Below are 27,757 nucleotides of genomic sequence, written 5' to 3' on the forward strand. Positions count from 1 at the left end.
AGAAAAAAGTAAAAAGAAAGCAGTTTCAGATTCTTTCCTCCACCATATGCAGCTTCTTGATTTTCATGTATTATTTTATAGCCTTATTTTTTCCCTTGAGCTCCAAGACCTAACACTAAGGGGCACCAGAGAACTGAACTGTATTTGTTCATATCCATCAGGAACCAGCTACTGCAGCTAACATTGCAAGTTATTCACCATGCTAGGTGGAGAAGGAATGGGGCTTTAGGGGAAATGCAACAGACAAAACAACAGTTCTGTGTGACATATTCTTTGTTACAGAAAACTGCCCCTGGAAAAGCAAGGATGCGTACATTTCAAAAATACTGAATGTCTTATTACAGTTTATTGCTAGGTGTTGAAAAAGAACTCTCACTGTTTTTCCAGGTAAAAGTTGGGAAATGTGTGAAAATAGTACATGACACAAAAACGGATTATTTTTGAGAAGCCAAGTGTATCTAAACAATCCTAGCAGATTGAGTATATGTACTTTGATCTTAGACAAGTGTAACAGAGGAACGCAGACTTAGGAAATTCATTTGTGTATTAAGTTAGGATGAGGTTTGAATGCCAGAATGTTTTAATTTCCAACTCTTGAAGTTCCACTATGGAGATAAAGAACTTTTCTCATTTTTTTGTGGATTGTAAAATTGCCTATTATCCTCTCATGTTCCCAACAGGACAAAAGGGAAATAATATTAAAAAAAAAAAAAAAGTACATAAATTAGCCCTGTTTGTGAGGTGCAGACCCCAATGCCAATTTTCTTCACCCCGAGTTTGGCTGTCAAACACAGAATAATTATGCAGCCACTGCCATTATCTTAATAGAGCACATTTTGAAAATCTCAAACCTGATATCAGGAACCTGTTGCTTATCCCAGTTGTGTATGGTTTGGTTTAGGTTTTTTTTTGTCCTGTATTTCTGCTGCAGTCCCTTTATTCTATCACAAAATTCATAATCAAACTAGCAAAAGGAAACTAAATAAATGACATTACATTTTAGAGATATAAAGTTGTTCTGATTCCCTTTTAAGAGCTTGGTCACAGTATCATCCTGGAACAGAAAGCACTACAAAAATGCAGATTCAGTACAGGGTCCAGTGTGTCAAATCATTGCAATCAAAGTTTCAAGACCAAAATTAATAATCTACCATTAGCAGATGGTGTGACTATGAATTGCAAACATGCATTGATTTGAGTACTGCAGACCTTTCCTTATAATATTAGCACTTATTTCTGTGTCTTTAAATAACCTATCAAAATAAAATCAACAGATAACTCCTGCTCAGTGTAGTATTTGACTCAAAGATCTTTTAAGGCCAGATGAGACCATTACGATAATGTACTTTGACCCCAGCATAACACAGGGCATAGTATCTCTCTCTGCAATTCCTCCCTTGGGTCTGCATCTTCTGTTAGAGGTATACTGTCTCCTTTTGAAAGACATCTATCCTTGATTTATTGCTCAAAGTGACAGAAATTTCAGTACATTCCTTCGTAAGCTCACCCCTCAGTTAACGACAGCTGCAGTCAGAAACAGTACAAGTTTTGTTCTCCTCTGGTATGGTTTAGTTTTAGATTTCTTTCCACTACACCTTTCAAAGCTGAATTTGAGAACCATCACCAAGCTATATCAGCTTACATGGTCATGTTTGTTAAGAAAAAAAATCTTTTTTTAAGCAAAAAATATGACAAGTCACCTTTTGGGATACGTTGTACACCTTGTTCAAGGGCCATTAACAGTTTCCCAGGACAGAGAAAGGACAGAAGGTGGTTGATTTCTACTGTGGGTCCAAGTGGAAATCATCAGCGATTCATCACCCTAGCAGGAGAGCTAAGCCTGACCTTTCTGTCTTTCTCTCTAGGCGCTGACATCTAAGCTGGGACACACACAGACTGACAGTATTTACCCAGCTCATGTGCTGGGTAAATACTTTGCAGACCAAGGTTCTGCAAATCTTCTCCTGGGGGAACAGCTTGGAGTTTATGGTCATTTTCCTTTCCAGCTTGCTGACTGAAAGACAGGCAGCTGTGATCAGGCATTTTACTGTGCGGCCATAACCGGCCAGGATGCAGAGCCCGGAGTTTCATATGCCATTTGTGATTTGCTATGACAAGGACAGACACGGCAACAGACCTTTCCAGCCACTATCCTGCATGGACATGGTGTTCCATGGTCACAGTGGGAAGGAGAGAGGGGTGGAGAGTGGTACCGAGCAGTCCCTTCGGTGAGATGAGTAGAAAGAGTTGCACCGATGAAGCCCTTCGGAGGGGCCATGTGGTCCCCAGTGCCTCTCCCACCTCCTCCTCCTCCTCCTCAGGCAGGAGGAGACAGAGTGGCTGCTGCTGCCAATGCGCCAGGATAGAGAGATCTCGGCGCGGGAGGAGATGACGCAAAAGGCAGAGCTCCCCCCAAAAAAGTGTTTCTCCAGGACGAAGATGGCGGCAACTTAGCCCAGGGGCCCAAGATGCCTGTGCCCATCGGGGGCCCCCAGCCAGGCAGTTCCGCCCCGTGCGCCCGGGGACACCGCGCCCGGCGGCAGCAGCGGCGGCAGCCGCAGCCCATTGTCACCAGCAGCGGCGGCGGCCCCGGCAGCCTCCTCCTCCTCTTCCTCTTCCTCCTCCTCCTCTTCAGCATCCTCAGCAGCGCTCCGGGAGCCTTGCAGCAGCGTCTCTCCAGTTAGAGCGGAGGGGGGAGAGAAGAAAGAGGAGACTAAGACAGCGGTGCAGGCATCTGTGCCGCGGCTCGGGGCTGAGGAAGAGGAGCAGCGGCGGCGGGAGGGAGGAAGAGGAGGCGAGGAGCCCTCCCGGAGCCGTCCGTCGGCAGCGGGGGACGCGGCATGCGGTTGTCCGGGGGCAGTGGGATTTTCTCAGGAGGGAGATGGGGAGCTGCGATCTGACCATGCCTGGGTGAGAGGGGCAAAGGACCAGTCGCGCAGCCCTGCCACCACCAACTATCACCACTACCACCACCACCACCATCTCCTCTCCCTCCTCCTCTCTCTGCGTTATTGCTCTTATCTTCTCCACGGCACTCCGCGTTGGATGGACTGGGGCTGCTTCTTGTGGTGAGACCAAGGTAGAGCCACGGCAAAACCAACATTACTCAGAGAAAGAAAAGAAGAGAAAGAAAGAAAGAAGAGAGAGAAAGAGAGAGGGGGAAGAGTGGAAGAGGGAGCGAGAGCGAAAGAGCGAGGAGAGAGAAGGGAAGGCAGACAAGGAAAATCCCCCCAATCTTTTAAGTCAATGCATATTGTGGTGACACTGGCAAAGGAGCCCTCACGGTGGAGTCGGCCAGGGCTGTGCGTTCCCAAAATATGACCAGGGGTGCTTGGATGTGTAGTCGGCAGTATGATGACGGCTTAAAAATCTGGTTCGCACCCCGGGAGAACGAGAAACCCTTCACGGATTCAGAGAGGGCTCAGAAATGGCGACTGTCCCTGGCATCGCTCTTGTTTTTCACGGTCCTGCTCTCTGATCACTTGTGGTTCTGCGCCGAGGCCAAATTCACGGGGACCGGAGAGAAGGAGCAGCCGCCGCCCGAGAAGCCGGAGCCCGCGGAGCCGGAGCTGCTGGCGAGCATGGGGGAACCGGCGCCCCCCGCGCCCCGGCTCCTCGCCCCCCCCTCGCCCTCCCTCCCGCCCTCCCCCGGCAGCAGCAGTGGCGGCAACCGCGGCAGCCGCAACAACGGCACCGAGCCCCGACACGGCAAAGCTGCTTTCCTAGGGAACTCCACCACCAGGCCCCTGGAGACGTGTCCCCCCCCGGGGTCCTCGTCCGGGCAGTGCTTCAGCGTGGGGGACGCAGAGGCGGTGTGCCGGCCGCGCAGGGGGTCGGGGCCGCCGCCGGGCGCGGGGCAGAGCCCGGCGCCCGGCTGGGACCTGACGGATTTTTACCTTTCCTTTTGTAATTCCTACACACTTTGGGAGTTGTTTGCCGGGTTGTCCAATCCGGACACTTTGAACTGCAGTCTGGATGTGGTGCTGAGGGGGGAAGGCTCCTGCAGCCAGTGCGTCCAGGCTTACCAGCGCTACGACCAGCACGCTCAGGAGAAATATGAAGAGTTTGAGGTTATGCTCCAGAAATATTTACAGTCGGATGAGTACTCGGTGAAATCGTGTCCTGAGGATTGTAAGGTAGGAGCCCCTGCTGTGTTTCCTGTCCCTGGCTGGCGGGCTGGCGTACCTCCCTCGGCTTGTTGTGGCTGCCGTGGTCCCTGTTGTGCCTGCTTCGGTCTCTGTCCCTGGCGCCGGCGGCCGCGGTTCGTACGGTGCAGGCGGAGCTGTGGGGTGTATCGGCCGGGATGCCCCCGTTAGCGCGTTGTTAAAAGGGAGGAAGAGAGAGGGGGAAGCTTGGGAAAAAGCAAAAAGAAGTGATCCTCGGTCCTCTGGGAGCGTAGCGCTGGATTTCCCCCTCCTCATGAATATGCGATTGGCTCCGGCTCGGCTGCCGGCTTCCAGCGGGCTCGGATGCGGCTTGGCGGCAGGCAGCGACAGGGGCTGCATGACAATGAGCGGGGCTCGGAGCGGCGGTCGAGACCGGACTGCCCGACGGTGCTGCCCTGGCCGCCGGCCCTCGGGGCGGTGGGTGGCCGCGGTGCCCCCCAGGACTGGCTTTCCGTCCCCCTGCGGCGGCCAGGGGCACACACCGGAGGCTCCGGATGGGTTCCGTCGGGTGCTTGGCCCCGGGGACGGCGGTGCCCTACGGCGGCGGAGCGGCGTGGCACCGGGCCGCCTCGGGAGCGGAGAGCGGGACCGTGCTTCCAGGCGCTCTGCCAAAATCTGTGGACGTGGGAAAAGCTGGAGGACGAGGGTGTCTGTCTAAGGGCAGCGCGATGAACCTTGGTTGGGAAGTGATGGTAACAACGTTTTGATAAGACACAGCTCTTTTCTTTGGTGCCACTGGTGACGGCTCAAAGAGATCCGGAGGTTTTTCTTTTCCTGTGCTAGAAGGCAGAGGGTCCTACTTTGTCTCTTGTTGTTACCTTCTCTCTACTTTTGCACAAGATTAGTTGGCCTATCTCTCAAGACAGGGCAGAAAAAAGTGTTGTCCTGAGCACCTAAAATAGCTACCTGCATTCTTTTCCTTCCCCGTTTCAGTACTTATTGAGGTGAATGGTTTCTGCCCTGAACTGGATTATCTCAACTACTGTAGCTCTACACTAACCAGTCTGAACCAAATTCTGCTTTAGCAGTTAAACACAACAGTGCACAGGCATCACTGCTCTGAACAGGAGGCCTAAAGTACCTCTGCACTTTGTAACTTCAGCAGGGCCTTCTCAAATCATTTCATGGTAACAGTCTATGCCTAAAGAATCCCATTCACCAATACTTTAGTGTAATTTTCACGTCTTTGCCACAAAAATCAATCCACAATCCCTCCAGGAGCTGAAATAGCCCATTATCTAATTGGATAAAGTAGGAAAGTTGCTATACTTATTTGTTCTTGTTAAACCTGACAAGAATAAGGTAGATTCATCAGTAGTTTTGATTCCACTGTTTTTAGGTTGCAAACTGTGTGTGTACACACTCATTGTATATATACTATGTACTCAGTTACTGATAATGTAAATCCATTTTATTTCCAGAGTGAATTGGAAAAGTAAAAAAGGGTGTCAAATGTAAATAGATGTCTACTGCTGTAAGGACATCTTACATTTCAGTAGCTCTTTAAGTAGAAATTGACCTACTATTCTGTGCTGCCAAACGATCAACATCTACTTGCTTAAAGTGATTTTTTTGTGTCACAGTTTAGTTTGGCTGAACTTTACTGCAAAGTGCGCAGTTGCTCTACAGAATATGAAAGTGTAAAAGATGTTGAAAATGAACAGAACAGTAAATATATGCTGTATAATGATTTCCCCTGCAGACACCCAATGAGAAGGAATATTTGTCTAATGATGGGGAAAAAGTTGTTGACATTAAGATGATTGTGTGAAACTTAAATGAGCTAGACAAACAGAGTGCCAACGACCTACATCTCTCCAGTTCTGAGTGCCAGACGATATTGCTCTATGTTTTGAGAATTTGGCCGACCAGTCTGTGTTAAAAATGAAAGATATTCCAGCAGGGGAAAGGAAGAAAACCCCAACCAAGGGTGCGACTTAGTGGGTTTTCCCTTTTTCCAGGAAATCTGGTGGGCAGTGCAAGTGCCCAGCTAGTGCCAGTGCGGAGGGCGGGGGATGAGCCCTCTGGCGCGGGGCTGGGCTGTGCTGGGCTGTGCTGGGCTGGGCTGGGCTGGGCTGGGCTGGGCTTGGCTATACTGCGCTGAGCGGTGGGCCCGGAGACCGCTGTCCAAGGTGCTGCAAGGCAGCCCAAACAGCCGGGGCCAGGAGGGGAGAAGCCTCTCTCTGCCCCGCGGCCTGACTTGGTGCTTTTGGGTCCCTCTGGAGCCTTTTGATCCGTGCGGGTGGCCGAGAGAGAGAAGCGGATGGCACGTCCAGCTGTCTGATAGCCGTGTGTGTTGATGTGCTTGTGCGTGGGCTACTCCGAAGAGTGTGGAGGTGAAACTTGAAACTCAAATACTTTGCGACTAATGCAATGTTTTGCTGGGCTTTCTGGTGTTTTATATATTTGTTTATAAGACTCAATCAGGAAATTATTATTTTAATGTGTTGGATATTTAGATAATTCTTAGCTTAAGAATCAGAACAGAAAATAACTTGGCATCTAGCTATGTGGCTTAGACACATGCTATTGGTTCATGTCATGATTTATGTGGTAAGCTGCTTTTCTTTTAAACAAAATACTGAAAATACTGCCTTTATTCAATAATCATGTATGTAAGCCTTGGCTTAATGCAATGAAAGGCTTGTTAAATAGTATATTTCTATTTAAGACATCTTTAGCATTCTGGGGGGGTGGCCCCATTCACAGAAAAAAGCTTTTCACCCAGTTCACCAATTATATTAGATGATAAAAATCAATAAAATTTACACTGAATAACACTCAACGTAAAACTTGTAATTGGGTGTTGCTTGCTCCTTCCCCATGTCTCCTCAACACTATCCCCCATCCTTGACACAGTCACTTCTCATAGCAAAGTGTGAAAGTCATGGGGGGTTTCTCAGTCCAGCAAGACATGCTTTTCCTGAAAGTACTATTGGTGATAACAAACAGTAAATATCAAAAATGCCTTTGATGCTCTAGTCTAAACCTCAGACTTTATTCATTTGTCTGAAACCAGAAGAAAATGAACTTTACTTTCAAAATATTCCGTGTTCCACTACATGTCTCCTGGTCTCTGAAGAATACTTTAAATTAATTGCTTGGTATTGCAGAAGTTTGCAGGCAGGAGCTGTTTGACTTATCAGTTCACATTTAGCTGTTCTATGTGGTGAGCTTTGGTTTTAATATATAAGTATACTGAGTTGTTTTTTTCCTGCTGTTTTTCCTTTTTTTTTTTTTTTAAGAGTGCTGTCCTGTAATTAAAGTCTTGCTATTAAACTTGTTATTGAATTACATTGGAGTTTTTGAAAGTTTTGTAGAAAATGCTGAGAATTTTGCACATTTAGAACATTAGGAAACGCACTTTTTTTGATAGTATAAATGAACATGCATATTCATTGTATATTATTAGAATATCGGTAGACTTTATGTGTTGTTCAGGGATATCAGTGTTGTCTCAGTATAAATGCATCTTCAGTTTATTTCTTGGAAACTATCTTTAAAGTCTGATGCTTCTCTATATTGTTTCCTTGTTAGGATAGTCACACAACAGTAATGGCTAGACAATAAATATAAGAAAAATATTTGAATGCATTACATATTCAACTAGATGACATAATAAATTGCTGTAGCTTTATTGAATCACTAAAGTAACGGAGTAACTGAAAGTCTGGATCTACATTTCTGTTTTTCTGTCTTAAAATTAATTTAGATTTTTAAAAAATATTTATGAAATTTTGCTTTTGCATATTATAAATTTGTGATTATAATTACAGGGATTGATCTTGACAGTATCTATAATTTCTTGATTTCCAGAATATCATTTTTATATGCAGTGTGACACCGTACTGTGTTCAGACAATTAACAGAAACTGTATTGGCTTGATGCTGGAAGACAGAGTTCCTCATTAAGACTTGTCAGCCTTCTATCAGGGGAAATACTCAAGTTCTTATTCTTAAGGCAACAGGCAATTGCTCTGTGGAATAAAAGAAAATTCTGGCTACTTCTGATTAAGAACTGGGTCAAATGACTAAGTAGGACATAAAAATGTAAAGGTTTTTAATTTTCTTAATTTTTTTAGAGATAGAACTTACATCTTTGTGATAAGTATCAGAGGCCAGGGTTTTCTTGGCAAATATATTTATTAATGTTTGAACATGACACTAGTCATCATTTTTTGATGCAGGTTTCTTTAACCTAGTTAAAGTTATGAGCGTTTAAAATGTGGTCTTCTCTAGTGCTAATTAAAATATTGAAATGTATAATTCAGGTAATGCATTATAATTAAAATAACATTAAAATAATTCAGTTTCCCTCCTAGAATATCAAAGGAGAAAAATAAAAAAAACCAACTCTTTTTATATCAATATTGTTAAAAGCAAACTTTGGCTGACATCCTAGGTGCTTAACAAGTGCACACAGATTTTTGTTTTTCAGAAATTAAATATAATTTGATAATTTCTGACTTGAGGTTTGTGATAGTGGTATGTATATGATATGATATATATATGATATTGAGTTATAGCTATTTATAGTTATTATAGTTATTATGGCTGAGTTATAATACTTCTCAGTTGAAAAACATGCATATCAATAAAGGGTTTCATCATTAAACATAGATGGTATAGCTGATAGGAATATAGAGTTGGTATTTCTGTTACTGAAGAATTTTTTTTTGATCAAAGAGCTATGTTCAGCCACTTTTATTTGAGTAAGAGGATGATTGAAAGTTTTTTAAAACAATTAAAATCAAATTTCTTTTTAGATGTTATCTGAAAATATCAAAAGTTATATGAATCATTACTTTTCCAAGAACTTTTTTCTAAACAGCATATGTAGTCTAATTAGGTTTTGATTTAAACTCTCAGCTAAGCTGGCAGAAAAGAGCAGATGAGAAATATGAACCCAAAAGCTCAAATGATAAAAGAACCCTTCTGTTACAAAAGGTTACATAGACCAGCATCTGCTGCAAAGTTAGATATTTCAGTGTCACGTCTTAATCACATATTTCTGCTATATGCAAGAGTGATACCTAAGCTAATCAGAAGAAACTCTTACAAATTAAACCTTGAAGATCTGCACTGATAGTCTAGTATAAAAAGGAAAAAAACCATTAATTACTGAACTAAGGCCTTTTCAGAATCTTTTGAAATTTAGATCTTTATTTTAAAACTCTCTTTAAAATGATTACTATGCTGTATTTAAACAAGCTTAAGTGTTTAAAGAAATAAACATTATTTAAATAGTATAAAATATATAAATTAAAATTTATAAATTATATAAATTACATAAACAGAAATAATATTCAAATGTTTATACTTTTTAAAATTTTGGTTTAAAATACTGTGAAACTAATGTGACTGTATAAATTGATGTTTGCACAATTTGATGTTTTTTGATTTTATTTGGCCAGCTGATTTTTTAAAAAAGTAGAAGTTGAATTATTTTTCAAAACTAATGTAAGACAAATATATGGATGAATTTAGTATAACTCTTCTTGTAATACTGCACTGATGTAATAAAGGAAGTGACACTGACTGTGTGCTAATGGATTTGTATTTTGACCTAAAATCCTGATTTGGCAGTATGTTTCAGTCTCCAGTTTTGAGCCAGATGAATGGTACTGCACTCAGGGAGAACTGTGCACATGCTTGTGGTCATTCAATTGCTTAACTGCTCTGCTGAGACTGGATCAGATCTCTTCACTCCTAAAATTCCCCAGGGCGTTCTTTCCAAGTGTTGTAATCCCACTTAACTTTTTGAAAGTTTGCATCTAGTTGATCATCTAGATACTTATCCCATTCCTAATGTCAATGGGTACGTCATTCCTGATTTAGGAAAAAAAGGACTGCGGATGACCGGCACAGAGTAGTTGAAGTGGATTCTACCCTAGTTCAGCAACCACCATTTAATGTTTCATGGTGTTAACGTCACATAGCTAGTGATGTCAAGGCTCTGACCTCAATTTTACTGGGTTCACTTATTCTCTTTACATCAAGCACTATGCTTCACATGTACCTCGCAGAGACTGTGACAATCATACTTCATTTCATGTTCTTCTAGGAAAAGTAATCAAAATGCAAATTATAGTTCTATCACTTATCCTGCCTAAAAATCATTTGGTCTATACTTAGTAATTTATCACTTCAGTCTTGCACTAAGATCCATAATGTATTTAGATCTGTGAATTGCCTAAAAGGGAGAAAGTAACTTAGAAGCTGAATTCTTAAATATTACTTTTTGGTATGTATTAGTCATAATGCCCCAGAAGATAGAAAAATAAAATAATCCATCTGATAAAAACAAACAAAAAAAAGTAGATATCCATTATGGACATCCACACAAAATATTAAAGCTCAGATTCTCTTTGTAGTCCGTGGAGATACATAAGCAATTTTAGAGTCTGAGTCAGTTCACAATAAAGTGGACATCTAAAATAGGTCAGGTGGATTATGCCCTAAAAGTACCTATTTTCTGTCCATTTTCTCTAAAGAGGACATACTGTCATTTTATCTCAAATACACACACCTCCACCCACTGTTGACCTCAAAAGTCATATTAGATGAATCCTAAAAAGGGGGTTTTGGTAGAAAAATTAAGTTTGGAGGAAATTATGTTCATATGCAAAATTTAATTGTGAGAAAGTTTGTAAAATCCCACTACTTGTGCTGTGCCACACCAGCCTAATGAAATCACAGGTCTCTTTCACTATTCTGTTGCTGAAGACTGTGAGCTATGCAATCTACTTCTTAGGGGTGAGAATAGGAAAGTGTCTTGTATGACATAATTGTATTTTTATGACTTTTTTTTTTTTTAAGAAACCGGACAATAACAATTGTAGGTCATCTTCTTAATAGACAATGTTGCAGGTAGATCTACTAGAGATTGTTTCTCTTATTCTCCCTTCTATCTGTACAAGGAGGATGGATTTTTTTTTTTGTGTTGGAGGTATCTATATATGTAAGAATTCCTATACATTTCATTTTCTTCTTAGTCCAAATCAGAGGGAACTCCTAAGACTACCCAAACTCTCTCCCTCAAGAAGCACGTAGACATTTATGCCACTTTACTACAATAACCATACTTTACTTTTCTATGTACTTTTCACTGTACTTTTCTCTTGTCAGAACTGTAGAGCAAACACCTCTAAGAGAGAATGTGTGTGAGCTTGATTCACTTTAAACATCAGTCGGTTAGATGAATACAAATGTAGTGAGGTGCTGGAGATATGTTCTGGCCTGAAGAGAGATTTAATTAATTTGAAGATATGTTAAAAGAATAAAGACCAAATTTATTTTTGGATTTGTGGTCTGACCTTGTTTGCAAATGGGGTAGATATATGAAATATGTAAATTGCTTCTTTAGAACATGCACATCGAAGAACTGTACCTAATGGGCTCCCAGTCCATAATGACAAAAAGAACAGGGCATGAGGTAAGTGGCTCTGAAGGGAAGTAGATTAACACTTAATATTCTCCCACCCATCATCTCATCTCTTTCATCCAAACTGATGGGTGTGTCGAAACCTGTGTTTGAAATGACATCGTTATGGAAGAACTTGGTATGACCCTTTGAAACACTGGTTGAATGCAACCAAATTTTTGGGACGAATGGTGATAATAAATGCCAAAGTGAAAAACTTCAGCAGTTATATGTGAGCATTTTGGTCCTTTGAAGTGTATTGGAGAACCTGATAGGGGTGCTCGCCTTTCATATACATTGCTCTTGAGAGTTCATTCAGAGGTTTCACCTTTAGAAGAAAACTTTGTGATTAAAAACAGTAGTGAAGATGATCTGAAGTTGCCAACAGCATGTTTGGGTCTAGGTTTTTAGAAATTCTGCTGCATTTTGGAACTCATTGTGGATGTTTTAAATTACTCCAGTGAAATTAAAGGGAAATGGTAGCTGAGTGACTACAAAAAAAAAAAAAGCTCAAATTTTAGTTTTTGGGATATGACATTGACTTTTTTTTTTTTTTGTATGTTACAATTTAGGTAATTTAATTAGTTAAGCCATTATATTTTCAAATATATCCATTCTAAAATTTTTAAAAGGAAAACAATTGTATTATGTTTGCATTTTAGAATGTGCTATATATTGCAGTATTTAGGAGACATTTTCCATGGAGGAAGTATGATATCTAGAGTGCTTTTTAAATGCATTTTTAATTCTTGTTGATCCTCTGCATGTTAGATGAGATGTTGCCTTCAATTTGCCTGAAAACTTATGTAAATGGTGTCTTGGGCCTGTCAACAGACTTAATCTCTGTAAAACATCAAAATGAAGTATCTTTATTACATTTTAAAGATATTAGCAATCCAGAACCAGAGGACATTCTTTATTAAAGGGTTGGGAAAAGATTAGATATTTAGAAAAAATATTTTCTAGTTTTATTCACTCTTTGAGGAGAATAAGAGAGTTTCCAGAGTTTGCTGATTGATGATTTGCTGATCATGCTCTATATTGGCTGGTTTGCTCTCTGTATTTGAGGGATTCACTCACAGGTTATTCTCAGAAAAATTAATTTTGTATGAGATGTATTCCTTTAGATAATATTTGGATTAAAGGAAGAAGTCGCGCAACTCTTAAATAGTTTAAAATCTATATTAAGTTAATTACATATCTTAGAGATTTCTGTGTGTAGCAATAGCCAACTAACTGTAAGATGATATAAAAATTTATTCATGTATGTTCATTCTTCGTGAGGAACAGCTATACAGACAGAACTGCTTTTTTTAGTGTGAAAATTATATTTTTAACTCATATAGTTGATTTGTTGTGCTTATGAGTCAAGAAAATTACAATTTTTTACTAGTATAACTTCATTATTTAGAGAGGTATCTTTATCACTGTTAAAGTTATATTTTCAAAGGCACTAAAAGATATCTGTTGAGACAAATGTTTGTATTTGTATATGTGCACATTGAATTAGAAAATAGATGCTCCTTAAAGTAAAACCCAGCTTGTAGAAGAACACAAAAAATAGTAAATGAAAATCCAATTTGTTTTAATTGGGAATAAATAATACAAGTATATATACCTTAAAACGTATCTACAAAAATTACATGCAAATTTCCCATGAATACTCTTAACATTGCCTTCACATATATTGTGAAATCAGATTTCTGGATAGACGGGCTTCAGGGTAATGAAAACTTCAGAGTTGGAAGTAAAATTTCTTCTGTATTGAAAGACTTGCAACTGACTTTTAAAGAAAAAGATCACATTGTGGTGAAATATGGTATAGCACATCTCACTTGAAAGGTAATATTTTTAAATATGAAAGAACTATAATTCCAGTGTCTATTATAAAAAGATAAAATCAAATAATATGTCCGTTTGTAATCATTTTAATAAAAACTTCTACAAATTATCCCAAATCCATTCTTGATAAAGATTAAAATCTCTAAAAGATTGAAGAGAAATAATACTGTAACATCTGTTTAGAATACAGATCATTTGTAAACTCCTTAAGCAGTTTCTGGTGATTTTCCAGTGGGATCTGTCTGTACTGATTCCAGCCATGTTAAAGTAGGCAAATAGCGTAATCAGTGCAGAAGGATCCATGTTTTCAGAGTCTCATTTACTGGCCTTTTTATTATTTAATAAATATCCCAAATGCATCTATATTTGGGACATTTCAAATTTTATGCCTCTTAAGGTATAAACCCATCCTTTCATGTTTTTCCTTTCACTCTGTGTTCAAGCTGTTTAATGCTGTAGTACAGTACTTTAATGAGAGACTGGGAGTTTTTATTAGAAGAAATTTTTTTGCAGAAGGGAACAAGTAGGGAAGCTCCCAGCATCTGTGCATGGGGATGTCCTGGCACTTGCTGCCAGCCAGGAACATAGAAGCTCTGCCCTGGACCAGTGCCAGGGCTGAGGGATATATGGGCATTAGATTCCACTGGCTTGAGGTTCTGCACTTAAAAAAAGGAAGCAAGTCAAAAACATAGCCAAGGTCCTGTGGGGTGGCTTTTAAAATTCTTCATGCATTCAAAGGTGAGATGTTCATTTCCAGTCCTGTTCTGCTGTAGAATTAAAATCTTAAAGTAATATTTCTGCAGAGAACCTGACAGAACTTGGACCACTATTATGAAGAAGGAGTTTCTGAACAAGATACATTTGAAATATTACCCGAATTATATTAGAAACAGAATCAATTTTTTTATATTTACGTTTTTTTCATTTATGCTTTCTGATAGTTGGGGAAATGACCCCTATTATAAGCTGAGTTTAGCTAACAAGATATAGCATAGCACAGGAGTTCAGGAAATGAGGCTTGCTGTTTTATATCCCAATTCAGTTAGAAGTGCATTACGATTTCTTTTGTCTCTATTTAAATCTTATAAATATACATTTTTTTGCAACCTCACTATATTAATGAAATTAAATCATTGCTATAGCACTAGTTTTTCAAAATCTGGGTACTGAGATTGATTCCTGGGACATGACTCAAGTAAATGTACTCTGTAATGATAGATGTGAACTTAAAAGATTGTTTTATTTTCATTGTAATATGGACCAATTTTCTTTAGTCAGTAATCTACGGTGACAACAAAACCAGGACTAACTCCATTGAAAACAATGGCTTACTTTAATGTAGTACTGTTTTTGAGAGAAGGCGGCACTTATATGCTTTTAAAACTCAAATGTATGAATTCAGAGGGACAGATTTGACTCAGACTAATTTGTTTTACAAACCTTGCTACAAAAACCAATATGCAGAGTGCTTTAAAAGCTGTTTTCCTTGTCTTTGACTGACATTACTAATTTGTTATTGTTGTTAGATTAATGATTTTTCCCTTTTCTTGTTTTTGTACAAGGTCTTGATTGTATTTCTCTTTATTCTTTTGATTTTTTCAGGCAGTACTGTAGAAAATATTGTAACGCTTAACTTGTTCAGCTATCCAGGGAGGGGAAACCTTGAAGAGAACAAAGGAAAATTTAATTTACCTTTTCCAGCCAAGAGTGTATGTCATCCACAGGGTTAAAAAGAGAGATGCTGATCATAGTACTGCTAGTTTAAATCCAGAGAAGCTGCTTTGATTGCTGTAAAGACACTCTGTATTTATATTGGCATAAATACAGTTAAATTTAAGCATAAGTTGAAGAATTGATAAGGTAATGGAAGTTTTGCTCTGTGGTGCATTACAAAAACTTATAAAAAGGCAGTCATTTTAACAATGACTCATCTGAAATAAAAATTACAGGTATTACACACATATGTATGTGTGTATCTATCTATCTATCTAGATATACTATATATCTGTATATGTGTTAGATGAGGTGGGACAAGATATATTGAAATTGGATCAAGCATCCTGGAGAGGCTAGGACAGTCCTGAAGTAGAGTCCTTTGGAAATCTGAAATGTCATGGATTATGCAAAATTAAGAAATAGTTTAGGAAGTTACAGGAACATGTACAATTGTTAATAAATGGTCCTTTAATTTTTCAGTCACTGATTTGCTTTTTTTTTCTGACTGATCTAGAAATGTAAGTTACTTAGGGTGGTTTTCTTTCTTTCATTAATACTTCAGAAAAGTTCCACAGAAAAGTTAGAATACACAAGCATCAATTTCCAGAATGTCATAGCCAGGATACAACACTAACCCTCTCTTACATGGTCTTTGCAACTCATTTGTAGAAACTCTTTGTAAATTTAAACTGAAAGTTGGATCACTGCTTGGTACAAACCCACCTAAAGCTCCATGTGTCTCTGTATCTAGTATTAACCGATAATGGAAGAAGTTACCTAATGTTCTATTTCTTAAGTGGAATATTTTAGATTATCTTTATTCTACTTCTTTATTTGCACATCACAATGAAGTTTTATTTTTTGTTTTATGTTTGGGTATTTTTAAGGCTAGGAATATTTTGATTGCTGTATTATCTGGGAGATCGGGTTCATATTATATTGTATAATGTGATTTTTATAGTTTTTCTGAATATTTTAAGAGGCAGAATGATGTTAGCTGGTGCAATGTATAAACATGAACTGGGATGACTTCCCAATATTTATTTTTTATAATATGTTTGTATTATGATGTATATTTAGAGAATATATATAAAATTTATATATTTTTCTATAGTTCCTTTGTAATTTTAATTACTGAAAAAACAGTAAGGTTTTTATATAGACCTGATTTGAAGAGAGGTAATATTTCAGATGAAAGAGATTTTTTCTCCTTTTTTAGCTGTTTAGATCTGCAGGAGGGGGAGATATTATGTTTTGCAGCCTGGAGGAAATATTTAAATCTTTTATTTTACAAAATCATGACTGACAAGGAAGACCATAGCTCATAGGGAGGAATAAGATAGCTGTGAATATCAATAAGCTTTTGTTTTGGGATTCCTCTAAAACTGTGATCCTGGGTACAGGATAAAATATATACGAATAGAAGGATGTTTGAAATGATTTTATGATATGTTTGAAAGAGAAACAAAAGACCTGAAATTCTTCAGTGGGTTTTTTTTCCCCTGCAAGTAATGGCACTATTGGGGTACTCAAATATTACAGTAATTCAGCAGTGCAGGGGCCCATAACATGTAGGTGCACCATGAGGTGCACCTGTTATGTGGCTCAAAGGGCTGGTCCTGCTTCAAACTCTGTTCTTCACTTCACATCTTAATAGAGTTAAAAGGCAACTACTTATTTCTTGCAGAATCTGTGCACAGTCGGGAAGCTCACAAATCTCAAGTGCTTGAGCTGTGTACAGACAGCTGCCCTCAGGCTGTGTCTCCATTAGCATTTCAGTTCAGGTCAGGGTGTGCTTTTGAAACAAACCTTTCACCTCACTCTCCTGCCACTCTTACTGCATCTTGATTCACCACACAAACAGGGTTGCTTTCTGCTGAAAGCAAAGGCCAACGAGTGCCCCAGAAGTGCTCCTAAATTGAGTTGCAGGCAGTAAAGGACATGCAGTCTAAAGAACTAGGGCTAGCCCGAAGTAAAACTGCTGAAACACACATTATGTGGATGCCAGGCTCTCAGCACTGTTTCAGTTTACAGACTGTGTCTACAGAGCCACACTCCTTGTTAATATTCACATAGGTATAGTTAAACAGACTGAAATTCAAACTGGAGATAATTCCCAGAGTATCTCAGCAATTTCTTCAGGACTGCAGCGCAAGCTCAAAGCCCTGAGCCAAATCTCTGAAATGATTTGCTTCACCTGTCTGTATAGAATCATGGCATTAGTGATAATCTATTATCCTTTTTTAATTTTTTTTTTTAAATTTTTGTTTAACTTCTGCTGGCATGCCTATGGAGGTGATGCAGAGTTTTGCTCTATGCCTTCCCTGCAGCTGCCAAGCCTCAGTGCAGCAGAACCACTGCAGCTTTGTGCATTTTGGACTCTCGGGGCTGCCTCTGTCCTCACCATGGAATTCACAGCACCTTCCCAATACACGGACATAAGGCTGAACAGAACTGTCTGTGAGTGCCTCTTTATAGCAGCTCCGGAGTTTTTGGTTTCAGAATGGTGCAAAAATATCTAAACAATCATGAAAATGAAAAATTTGAGGGATTTGAGGGAAATCAGCAGCAGTGAAAGAAGTCTGATCTGTCTTAAAAAAATACTGGCCTCACTATCTCTCTAATTTATTTCTTGTTTCCTGATAGAAGAAAAAAAAGAGTTCAGTCTAAATTTTAGGTAGTCACTGAACTGTCAAACAGATATACAGGAAAGCATAAGCAACTGATTTTCTTTTTTAATTATTTCTATTTAATTTTTAATTATTTCTATATAACTGTGCAGACTTCATTTTCTTTGGATTTTTTCAGCATAGAGGACAAAACTGTCTCTACAGTATGGATTGGATATTATTTTTCTTCACAGAGTAAAGCTTTTTTTCCTTGAGTGATTAGAAAGTGATGTTTAGTTCTCTACAAAATATGACACTGGCAGAATATTGACATACTGATAAAATATTTTTCTGTTAGTATGGGGAACTACTACCATTCCAATTTTTATTATTTAGGTAATTTTTATTGCAATACTCCCAGTACTTACGGGTGGTCATTGCTTTTGAACCCTGAGAATTCATGTCATGTTGTGAGTTGTTTTTAAGTAAATTAAACTGCAATTCTAGGAAGAAAATCAGTTCTTCTAGAGGTTATATTCCAATCATAACAATATTCCTGAAGATCTGTGGGATTTAATGCTTTTAGCCTTTGGTACACCAGGAAGTTTCTTACCTTTTCCCGAACTTTAAACCTGAGTAGGAATAAAAGAGACAAGGGAGGTGATACATTGGCCTAGCAAAAATGGCTAAAGAAATAATTTGCTGAAATAGTATCAGTGTGTGTGATTGATCGAAACATAAGGGGAAGACCTGCCAGATGATCAGCACTTTCTGCGCCACCAGATGCTACTGAGGTGACCGGGAAGTGCAAGGGAGACCAAGCAGCAGAGACATTGTCCTGCCAGCCGGAAAAACAGTCAGAATGGCAGATAGCCAAAACTGCAGATGTTTAACTTAGATCATCGTAAGAGTAGATAGACAATATATTCATATAAGAGTTCTATTGGATGTTTCTCAGATTATACTCATTTTGCTTTATCCTGAAGCCTGAGGAACTGTTACTGAAGAATCACAAAACTGAAGAATCACAAAACTGAAGAGAGTATGTTTTTGCTAAGCAGGGTATAGGAACTGACATACTATGCTGCTCAGTGATCTACTTAGTGTCTTCTCCTACCTCTGGGAATAAGACTGGGAGGTAAAATGAATGCTACAACAGACCAGGAAATTGTTTGTCAGTTTGCAAAGTTTCTTCTTAATTCATATTAGTCAATTTATCATGCTTATAACTCAACAAAATACCTTTCTATATTTTTTTCTATTAGTATAATTTCATACTAGTATAATTTCATATTAGTATAATTTCATAGAGATAAATTGTTAGAGATAAATTTCATTTTCAACAGTGCTTAGAATGGTGTTCAAAATCTAATTTTTCTCTAACTCTTATTTTCATGAAAAATAGGTTATTCTATGTTTCATGCATTAGTTCTCTTAGTTCTTTGTAATAATTAAGTTAGGATCTCTGTTCCTATAGTTCTCACTAATTTTTTTTGTATAGTTCCTGTAGAATTTTCTTTTTCTGATGTTTAATGGCAAATTGTTAGATTGAAATTGAGAAGGGTGGAAGGATATGATTTATGTGAATTATATTAAAGAAATATAGCCAAAGCAGGAATCAAAATCAGGAAAATATAATTTTGAATATACTGAAATACCGGTAGAGAGATATGTTTCTTATATACCCCTTGCACATAGAGTTTTTGGGCTGTATTAATGGCTACTGACTGATAAAGGCATTTAACTGCAGTTTCTTGCACAATAGAGAAGGATTTTGTGTATTGTCCATATAAATGAAAACATCTGTACATCTGCTGTAACACAAGAGTTTCCTAGAGCTCTGACCATTACAATGTAGACGTTATCTATGATTGTTGGTAAAAAGCATGCATGTATCAAGTCCTCGTGCATTAAGCTTTCCCTATTAGCAGTTTCTCATAGGCACAGTCTCACATGTTACTCTTACTTTAACACACTAAGGGACGTTTTTACACAGCACGCTTCGGTTTGATGTCGCCAGGGTTGTACTAAATACATTTCCAATTCATGCCCACCAGTGGTAAAGATGACAATTTAAAATACTTCTTAGGATATAGCTATACTTTTCGCTTTATTGTTTACCACTGCCTTGCCTTTTCTCTTTTCCCGTCCTTAAGCTCTTTATAAACCAACCTCTCCTGATACTTTTGACTGTGGGTCTTTGATGCAGTAATATACTGTACTAAGAAGAACAGTTTTCTGAAAGGGGAAATGAAATATGAGTAACCATGACAGAAGAGTTGCAACTGAAAAGAGTGGCTTATGATATGTAGAAGTTGCGATAAGAATAAGCTGTGTGCCCACGAAACAGAAGAGCAAAACTGCAGAGGTAGCTTGATTTTTCATTTACTGTTTGTATTGGTTTGATTCTGGCTTACTGTACAGAACAGAGTACTGTGAAGAACTTTTATGTATAAATACACAGAAAAATCAAAGTCCTTCATTAAAATGATGTTACCTTTAGACTTGGCAACATCAGTTATGAAGTTCTGTATCTTTGGTTTAAATAATAATAAAAAATTGTTTGTTTAAATTTTCAGTTTTGCTGAATTCCTCATTTGTTTTATGCAAAGAGTTAAGCAATTATATAATTTACCTATATTCATGATTTACATTACTTATCATTATATCTTTTTAAACTCTTCCTTTGGGGGTGCCAAGCTTCCCTCCTAAATAAATAACTCTCAGCCTTTGTAGCCTTTATACCAGTATTCTTCCCTTTTTCTGTTCTTTCTCAACAATGTTTTTATTTTAGATTGGGGTCATCCCGGAGCTAAATTTTTGATTATCTGTGTATATCAAGAGGTTTTTCCCACCCTTCAGTGGTCATACTGAGTTTTTAATTCCAAATTAAGTGTTTCACATGGTTCTTTCTCCTATGCTTCTATTAGGCTTGGCAGTTGCCAAGGCTTGGCAGTTCCATCTGCCATTGTTTCCCCTTTCACTGAACTCTTTTAAGGAACCAGAAGCTCCTTGGCCTGCTTTGGCCTTGATCAATCCAAGACTTGTTGTGTCCCTTGTAAACATATCCATCTTATTGTTAATCCAGTTTCCAGATGATTAATAATAGATTAACACTCTCATCCTTTGTAGAGAACCTGAGAGCACCCTGCTGTTAACTAGCCACATGGAGCAGTGGCCACTAATAAATGTATGCTGCTTCTGGTTTCTCATTTATGTAGCTGGTTTCTAATCAATGACAATGCTTTACTTCTCACCCTGTGATTACTTAGTTTCTTTAATAGCCTTTTTTGAGAAGCATTCTCAAGGCTCTTTTTAAATCCAGAAAACTTGTATCAGCCGGTTCTTTCTTATCTACTATTTGTTAACATGCCAAAAGAATATAATAGGTTAAGGAGATGTACTAGGCATTAAGGCTTCTAACTTTAATCCACATATTTAACACTTCTGTTTTTAATTGGTTCCTCAATTATTAGTGCACTAATAGGTGTGTGAAGCTGAATTTTTTCTCAGTTTCTCTCAGTAATTACAGGAAGATGACTCTTGTCCTGTGTGGTTTCAGCATACAACTGACTTCAATGTGAAACTGCCTACCTGTGGATTTCTTTTCATTAATCTTAAATTGTTTGGGACTCTTGAATAAACAGCATCTCATTCTTGAGGATACATTCATCTTTTACGTATTGATTTGTTCCGGCCATTCCTCTTACAATATCTGAATCATCAAAAGCTCCTTGTCTTAACTTGGAACGGCTGGTATCTCCTTGGTTTGCTGAGACAAAAAGTGATGTAAAATGATTGCTTTCTCTTCTATATGCTTGTCTTGTTCATTTTCTCCTTAACTTCTTGGGGGGGAATCATGATCTCTCTTGGTCATATTTTTTTTACCTAGTTACTCCATGTATTCTCATTTAGCCACCCCACTTCCCTATTCAGAGTACTTGTCATCATTTATGCATCTGAAGACCATAAGAGTTTTGTGCAGGTCCACTGGAAAATCTACAGATAGCTTACATGTTGCAGTCCCAAAAGTAACCGGAATCTTCCATGTTCAAAGATTTGATTGGGTTGAAGTATAATTATTTATTTTATTTTTATTTTAACTCTCTACCACCTGGAAGGGAGAGTAACATGTTTTTCTCAAAGAAAAGGTGCAGAAATGGCAGCCATGTGTCATGCTTGAAGTAAATAACAGGGTCAACTTACATTCTGATCAGAAATCTAGAAAAAAGAGAATCCTGAAAATTTTTACTGACATACAGTTGTCTAGCAGCTGTTTTCCAGGTCTTTCTGCGTGGATGTGTTGTAGCATCTATGCACACACATGCCTCATTTTCTCAGGTACTGCTTTATAAACCACCATAGTATGCATGGTTTCTGTATCTGTTCTTTCGGAGAAAAAAACAGTTTAGGTTTTTTTAAAAAACTCTCCTCAAAGGCTTTGGGATGCCCTTCTCCACTATTGTGTAATTCCTGGTAGCTGGAGAACTTAGTTAAGATGTAGGGAATTTATTGGTGTTATTGTTCAGTGCTTGAAGATATCAAAGGCACTTAAACATCATGAAGCAGTAGAACATCATCAAGTGGTAGTGATGGGCTTTAGATGATAAATATGTAGCGATAAGTTGGTTTGTCTCAAAATTATTTGTTTTTTTATCTGTATTTTTAAATTTCCCAGTTAGATTTTGCTGAGAACTATTTTTAATATGATTAGTACTAGTAGTAATTCTAAAAGTATTTTTAATAGAAAATCTCCAATCACATCCGTTAAATTATTTTGATCACATATGTCTCAGCTATCTCTTTTGCCTCATACAAAACCTGCTGCTGCACAAACCCCCTCATCCTCTGAGCAAAGAAAGGTGCTTTTATGCTACAAAAGTGTGAAGTAACTGCTCAGACTCTCCTAATCTATCCTATTAATGATTTTGGGCTTTGGACAGAGCAATAGTGGAACAACTAGCCTGTTTGAAGGACATTCCCACCTGACCATGCCTACATAAATCTATGCTCTCAGGGAATGTTTTAAACCATTAAAGGTTATAAGGTTTTGAAACTTTACCAAAGCTATATATATATGCAGCAAGAGACTCAGAGGAACTTTTGCCTCAGTAATAGCTTCTTTTGAGTCTTCCAGCATACACCAGGGCTTATTACAAACATCAAAATATGCTCAGTGGGTACAGGCTACATTTCAGTTCCTCTAGGGACGTTTTACAGCGATGGAATAGATCCCTTCTGTATTCTACTCTCATAAGCATTCAAGTAGGAAGTACTTAGAAGGATTAGAGTCAGGAACAATGTCCAAAGGAAATTAAGAGGAATGACCTGGCTTTCAGAGGTGCTAAGTGCTCATATCCTGAGTTGGACACAAATTAGGATCTAATTTTGATCAAGTGAAAAAAGTTAACACAGGAAGAAATGCTTTTTAATGAACTGAAGACAGTTTAATGTACTTGGTAGGAAATAATGCAGTCTTTTTTGAATATGGAATATTTTTTCATATTTTTTGATGTTTGTCACTGATCATTCTGGATGCTTCTCTAAGATTGTCTTAATACCATTATAAAGAATGAAGTATTCCATAGTATCATTAAAGTGCATTTTGTTAGAGGGTTTGTTTTTTTTTTTTCTAATGTACAACCACAAATAGGTAGTGAAGGCAGCCTACAAAAAATAATTGTCCCTTCAATACAAGCGATTCACCTGAAGATGTTGCTGATGCACTAGACTTAACATTCACAGCCAGGTGAAATGCTTACTTCTCTTTACATGAGAAACAACGTGATGTCTGGCAGGAGATGAGGTCTCTAGGTTGAAGAGAAATACAGAGTTTGGTCTGCAGATCCCTTTAATATAAACCTGAGCTGCTTAGCTGACCTAGTACTAGGAATTTTGTACTTGTAAGCAACTCACTTCAAGTTGACATTATGTCTGATTTTGCATTCTGTTTGAATGTGATCAGTCATACATGCAAGGGTGAGGGATTTTGCGATAAAGTATTTCTGCTTTCTGTTTAGCTAGAAAAAGGACAATTGATGGCAGCTGCAAAGGTATTAAAAGAAAAAATATTTTATTTTATTTGGTTCTGATTAAGCAGCATATTAAAAGAAGTTCTTGCATTCACTGTGCAAAATAGTGACAATAGAAACTGTTTGAAAAAACCTTCCTTACACATAATTTTTCAAAGATTTACTGAAGGTCAAAAGCTTTATCACACAATTTTCCTTCTCATGAACAAGTTCTGTATTGTTTTTCTTCCTTTCAGTAATGAGGCAAAATACCTACTTACCATCTACCCAGTTATGCCATATTAATTAAACTCTCTTACCCAAATGTCTTTCAAAAGACTCTCACAGACAAGGTGAACCCAAATTTTTTTAGTAATATTTCAGTCAAGAGAAGTCTTGCACAAAGCCTGTTTTTTTCTTCTTCTAATAGTCACCTCCATGAGAAGAATGATTGTTTGCCAGAACTACTTTCCTTTTGCAGCAGCTCACCATTCAAAGACTGAAAGAGCATATGTACCATCTCTACAGAGTGAGGACAATTTCCATGCTGATGCCTTTTAAAACAGGTGCAGTACTAACTGCTCTTATAGGTAACACTCCATGGCCATAGTGTTTCAAGTGAGATCTTCGGGACCATACCGTGGGGCATGTATACTTAGTGCTTTATGCATCATTCCTCAGGAAAGCAATTGATTGGCTTGAAATAATACCTCGTGGTTTCCCACCCTAAACCCAGATATATTTCATTCTGTCTGGCCTGTCTGTAAAATGTTTCCCTGTACAAGATGTTCCCATGTGCTGGCAGTCACTAGCAGTTGAAGCAGTTCCTTGAGATCATCACTAAGAATAAGTAGTAGCGACTCATAGTTTTGCTAGTGCCTGGCATTAAGGACAAGCTGAAGTAGACATTTTGAATGAGTGTTGGAGAAAAGGGTTAGCTATCTTTTTGTGCAGTATAATTGTTTTCTGTACATAACACCTACTTTTCTAAGATTTTTTTTCTGCCAAGTCAACAAAATTAACTTTAACGGCATTAGTTAATGAGCTCCCTGTGTCCAAAAGGGAACTAAAGTATGGCTGTTTTGTAAAAATGCTTTTTTTATGTGTGTTTTTTGTTTTGTTTTCTTTTGCTTTAGTTATTGGTTTTTTGTTGGGTTTGTTTGGTTGGTTTTTGTTTTGGTTTTTTTTAGTTTACTAGACAGAAGATGATATGTTTTCATGTATCTTTAAACTTTTAATATACAGAAAATTCCTGGCACTTCAGGACATTAAGGTCAGAATTCAAGGTACATTAAAATAGCAATGTTATGAATGTCTTAAATGATTCTAGACCGGAAACTTGACTGGCCACTACAGGAAGTTTAGACCGACTGCAATTTGGTGCTCTCTGTCTGTAATATCTGTAACATTCTATTTGCGTAAAGGAGCTTGAAAGGAAATTTTAAATAAAAAACCTGGATGGATGCCTTTACTCAATAAAAAATGTTATGCACAGGAAGCCTGTTGTCTGTGTTGTTAATTCAGGGATCAAGTATGGGATCCCAGAATTTCTTGGATCTAGGGGATCAAGTGTGTTTGTGATCAGTAGTTTGCTTAGAGAGAAACATCATCTTTATTTTTGAGGGACCAGCTGCAAGCTGACGGGAAAAGTTAGAAAGCACCTTCTCAGATTAATTTTTCTGTATTATAATGAAGAGTTTTACCTGGAGATGAATGATGTTTTGTGTTTCATATTTGTGTTTAAGGTTACTACATGCTTTAGGTTGGTAATTGGCCATTATTGAGTTAGTAAAGACATAAAATGACCTATGTTTTCTTAATGTAAAAGAGCAGTAGGACAGTGTCCCTTTGAAAGGTCTGAGTGCTGTAAAACCTAAGAATAAATGTGTAGTCAATTAAATGACTTCTAAATTCCACTTATGAACACAATTTGCAAGCAAATTATTTGTTCCTTCAGTACTTAGTACTTCAATCTAAAAGATTCTGATCACTCATAAAACAATTAGATTTGCTAACATGAAAGTGCATGGAAGTAGTGGCCTTCTATAAGAAATTCGCAAGTTACCTTTTTTACATACTGAAATTTAATTTTTAATGAAGAGGGATTTTTCCAAGTTGACCTTTGCGATTGTATTCCAGCTATGTATTGATTGAGGAGTTGAAGATAACCTAGTATGATAAAAGTGATATTTAGCTTGAAGTTGCTTTTTCTAGTCTCAAAAAAAAAAAAAGAATAAGAAGAAGAGGAACAAGAACAACAATAAAAAGAAAAAAAAAAGAAGAAAAGCATCTCTAGGTGTCCCTTAATTATATTTGTCTCAGTCAGAGAGCTAAATCATGACTCCCCTGTAAAGTCTGAATAAACAAGCTTTATGAGGGGTTTTGCTAGGATTTGAAGGGATAGAAAGAAATCCCCTTATGGGCTGCAGAATGCTTGGGATATAATTCATTTTAGTAACTTTTACTGTTCAAAAGCTAAATATTCAGTTAAGAAAGTAAACTTGGCTCCCTACATAGTTAATGGGAAGAAAATGGTTTCCTCTTTTCTCTAAATAGGCATTTAAAATAGATGGGTTGAATTACCCTCTGGAGTTTCTGCACTCTCTCCATTAATTAGGGAAAGATTAATAGCTTCCAACTTTATTGTCTAAAAGTTAGACTTCAAAGTCTTAGTTAAACTCTGTTTATCAAAGGGGGGAAAAGTAGCATTTCCATCTTCCTCTAACATGAACATTTGTGACAGGGCAAACGAATCTCTGAAGGGATCCTAAGGAGGTATCTAAAAAAGATGGGAGGTTAGGCTAGGTAGCTAAAATGAAACAAGATGAATTTCTTTCTGGTTACTCTGACACCAAGATAGCCACAATAACTGCAGATCAGGAGTTTCTCTGCTCCAAGGAAAGTAGGGCTATGAATCCATCATATTATAGATGTGCTGCTGATCTCCCATTGCCTTTTCTCCTGATTTTGTGTTAGGAAAAAAGCTGTATGGTACTTCAAAATATGTTTGAGAAGTGAAGTGCCTCTGCAGGATGTCTCTGCATCAGAGCTTTCTGCACAGTGGAGGCTCTTGAATGCTCTGCCTTTGGATGCTTTCCACAGACATTCTGCACGTTTAGATGTCTAAAGGAGGTGGGACTGTTGTTTGCAACAAGACTTTGTGAGTGAAAATACTACATTTCCTACATGCCAAGGGATGTAGCTTCAAATTACTTTTCCATGCAACAGCAAGGATTAAGGAATCTACTGAATGGAATTGCTCAAGATGTACATGGTTCCCATTTTTAGCAAATATTTGTTGTACTGCATAATATTTGTTGTACTGCATAATATTTGTTGTACTTCTGTACCATTCAGTGATTTCCTTCTAACTCACACTTTAAAACAAGCTTATCTTTAGCAGCAGTCTGTATTTTAGTACTAGGGTTTTGGGTTTTTTTTAGAAAATTTTCAACTATTTACTATCAATGAGTCCTTGCTGCCTAGTTTGATTGCAAACCTATTTCTTTAGGCTTTGGTTTAATGAGTAAATTATTGCAGTATCAAGTAGAATACAGATGTGCAGGGTGCCAGCTACTACTCTAATTGCCTGTGTGCATATGCTTGTTCTCTGACAGTTTTGAGAGCAGCTCAACACTACTTATTCTACCACATTGTCAGTATTATTAAGCAAACATATGGAGATACTGAAAGATATATTAAGAGTTAATTTTTTCCCTCTCTTTCCTCTCTCTCCCCACCCCTCCCTTTCATCCAGGGTTGCCCAAAAAAATGTGGGGAACTAAAAGACAGAACAAGCACTTTTCCTCATTGTCTCAAGTCAGTTGTTCATAGAGGAGGGACAGTTAAAAGTTGAAAGTAACAATGGAATGGTGAAAAGCCAAATAAAAGTTAAAGCTATAACAATGAACCTAAGGTCTTCCATTTACCTACCCTTTCTTACCAAGGCAACTGTAGTAAGGTTATCCTGAAGTTCCTTAAGGTTATCCT

At 38.1% G+C, this 27,757-nt stretch overlaps 1 protein-coding gene across 1 annotated transcript in view; it reads left to right on the forward strand.

The window, feature by feature from the left end:
• The first annotated feature begins 3,290 nt into the window (after window positions 1-3,290).
• Window positions 3,291-27,757, forward strand: part of FAM155A (family with sequence similarity 155 member A) — a 465,094-nt gene continuing 440,627 nt past the window's right edge. The window contains exon 1 of the mRNA XM_032679182.1: window positions 3,291-4,136. Within this exon, the coding sequence (XP_032535073.1) occupies window positions 3,318-4,136 (819 nt within the window). The 5' untranslated portion in view covers window positions 3,291-3,317. The remainder of the gene's footprint in view (window positions 4,137-27,757) is intronic.

The sequence above is a fragment of the Chiroxiphia lanceolata genome, chromosome 2, assembly GCF_009829145.1.
Source record: "Chiroxiphia lanceolata isolate bChiLan1 chromosome 2, bChiLan1.pri, whole genome shotgun sequence".
Taxonomy (NCBI): domain Eukaryota; kingdom Metazoa; phylum Chordata; class Aves; order Passeriformes; family Pipridae; genus Chiroxiphia; species Chiroxiphia lanceolata.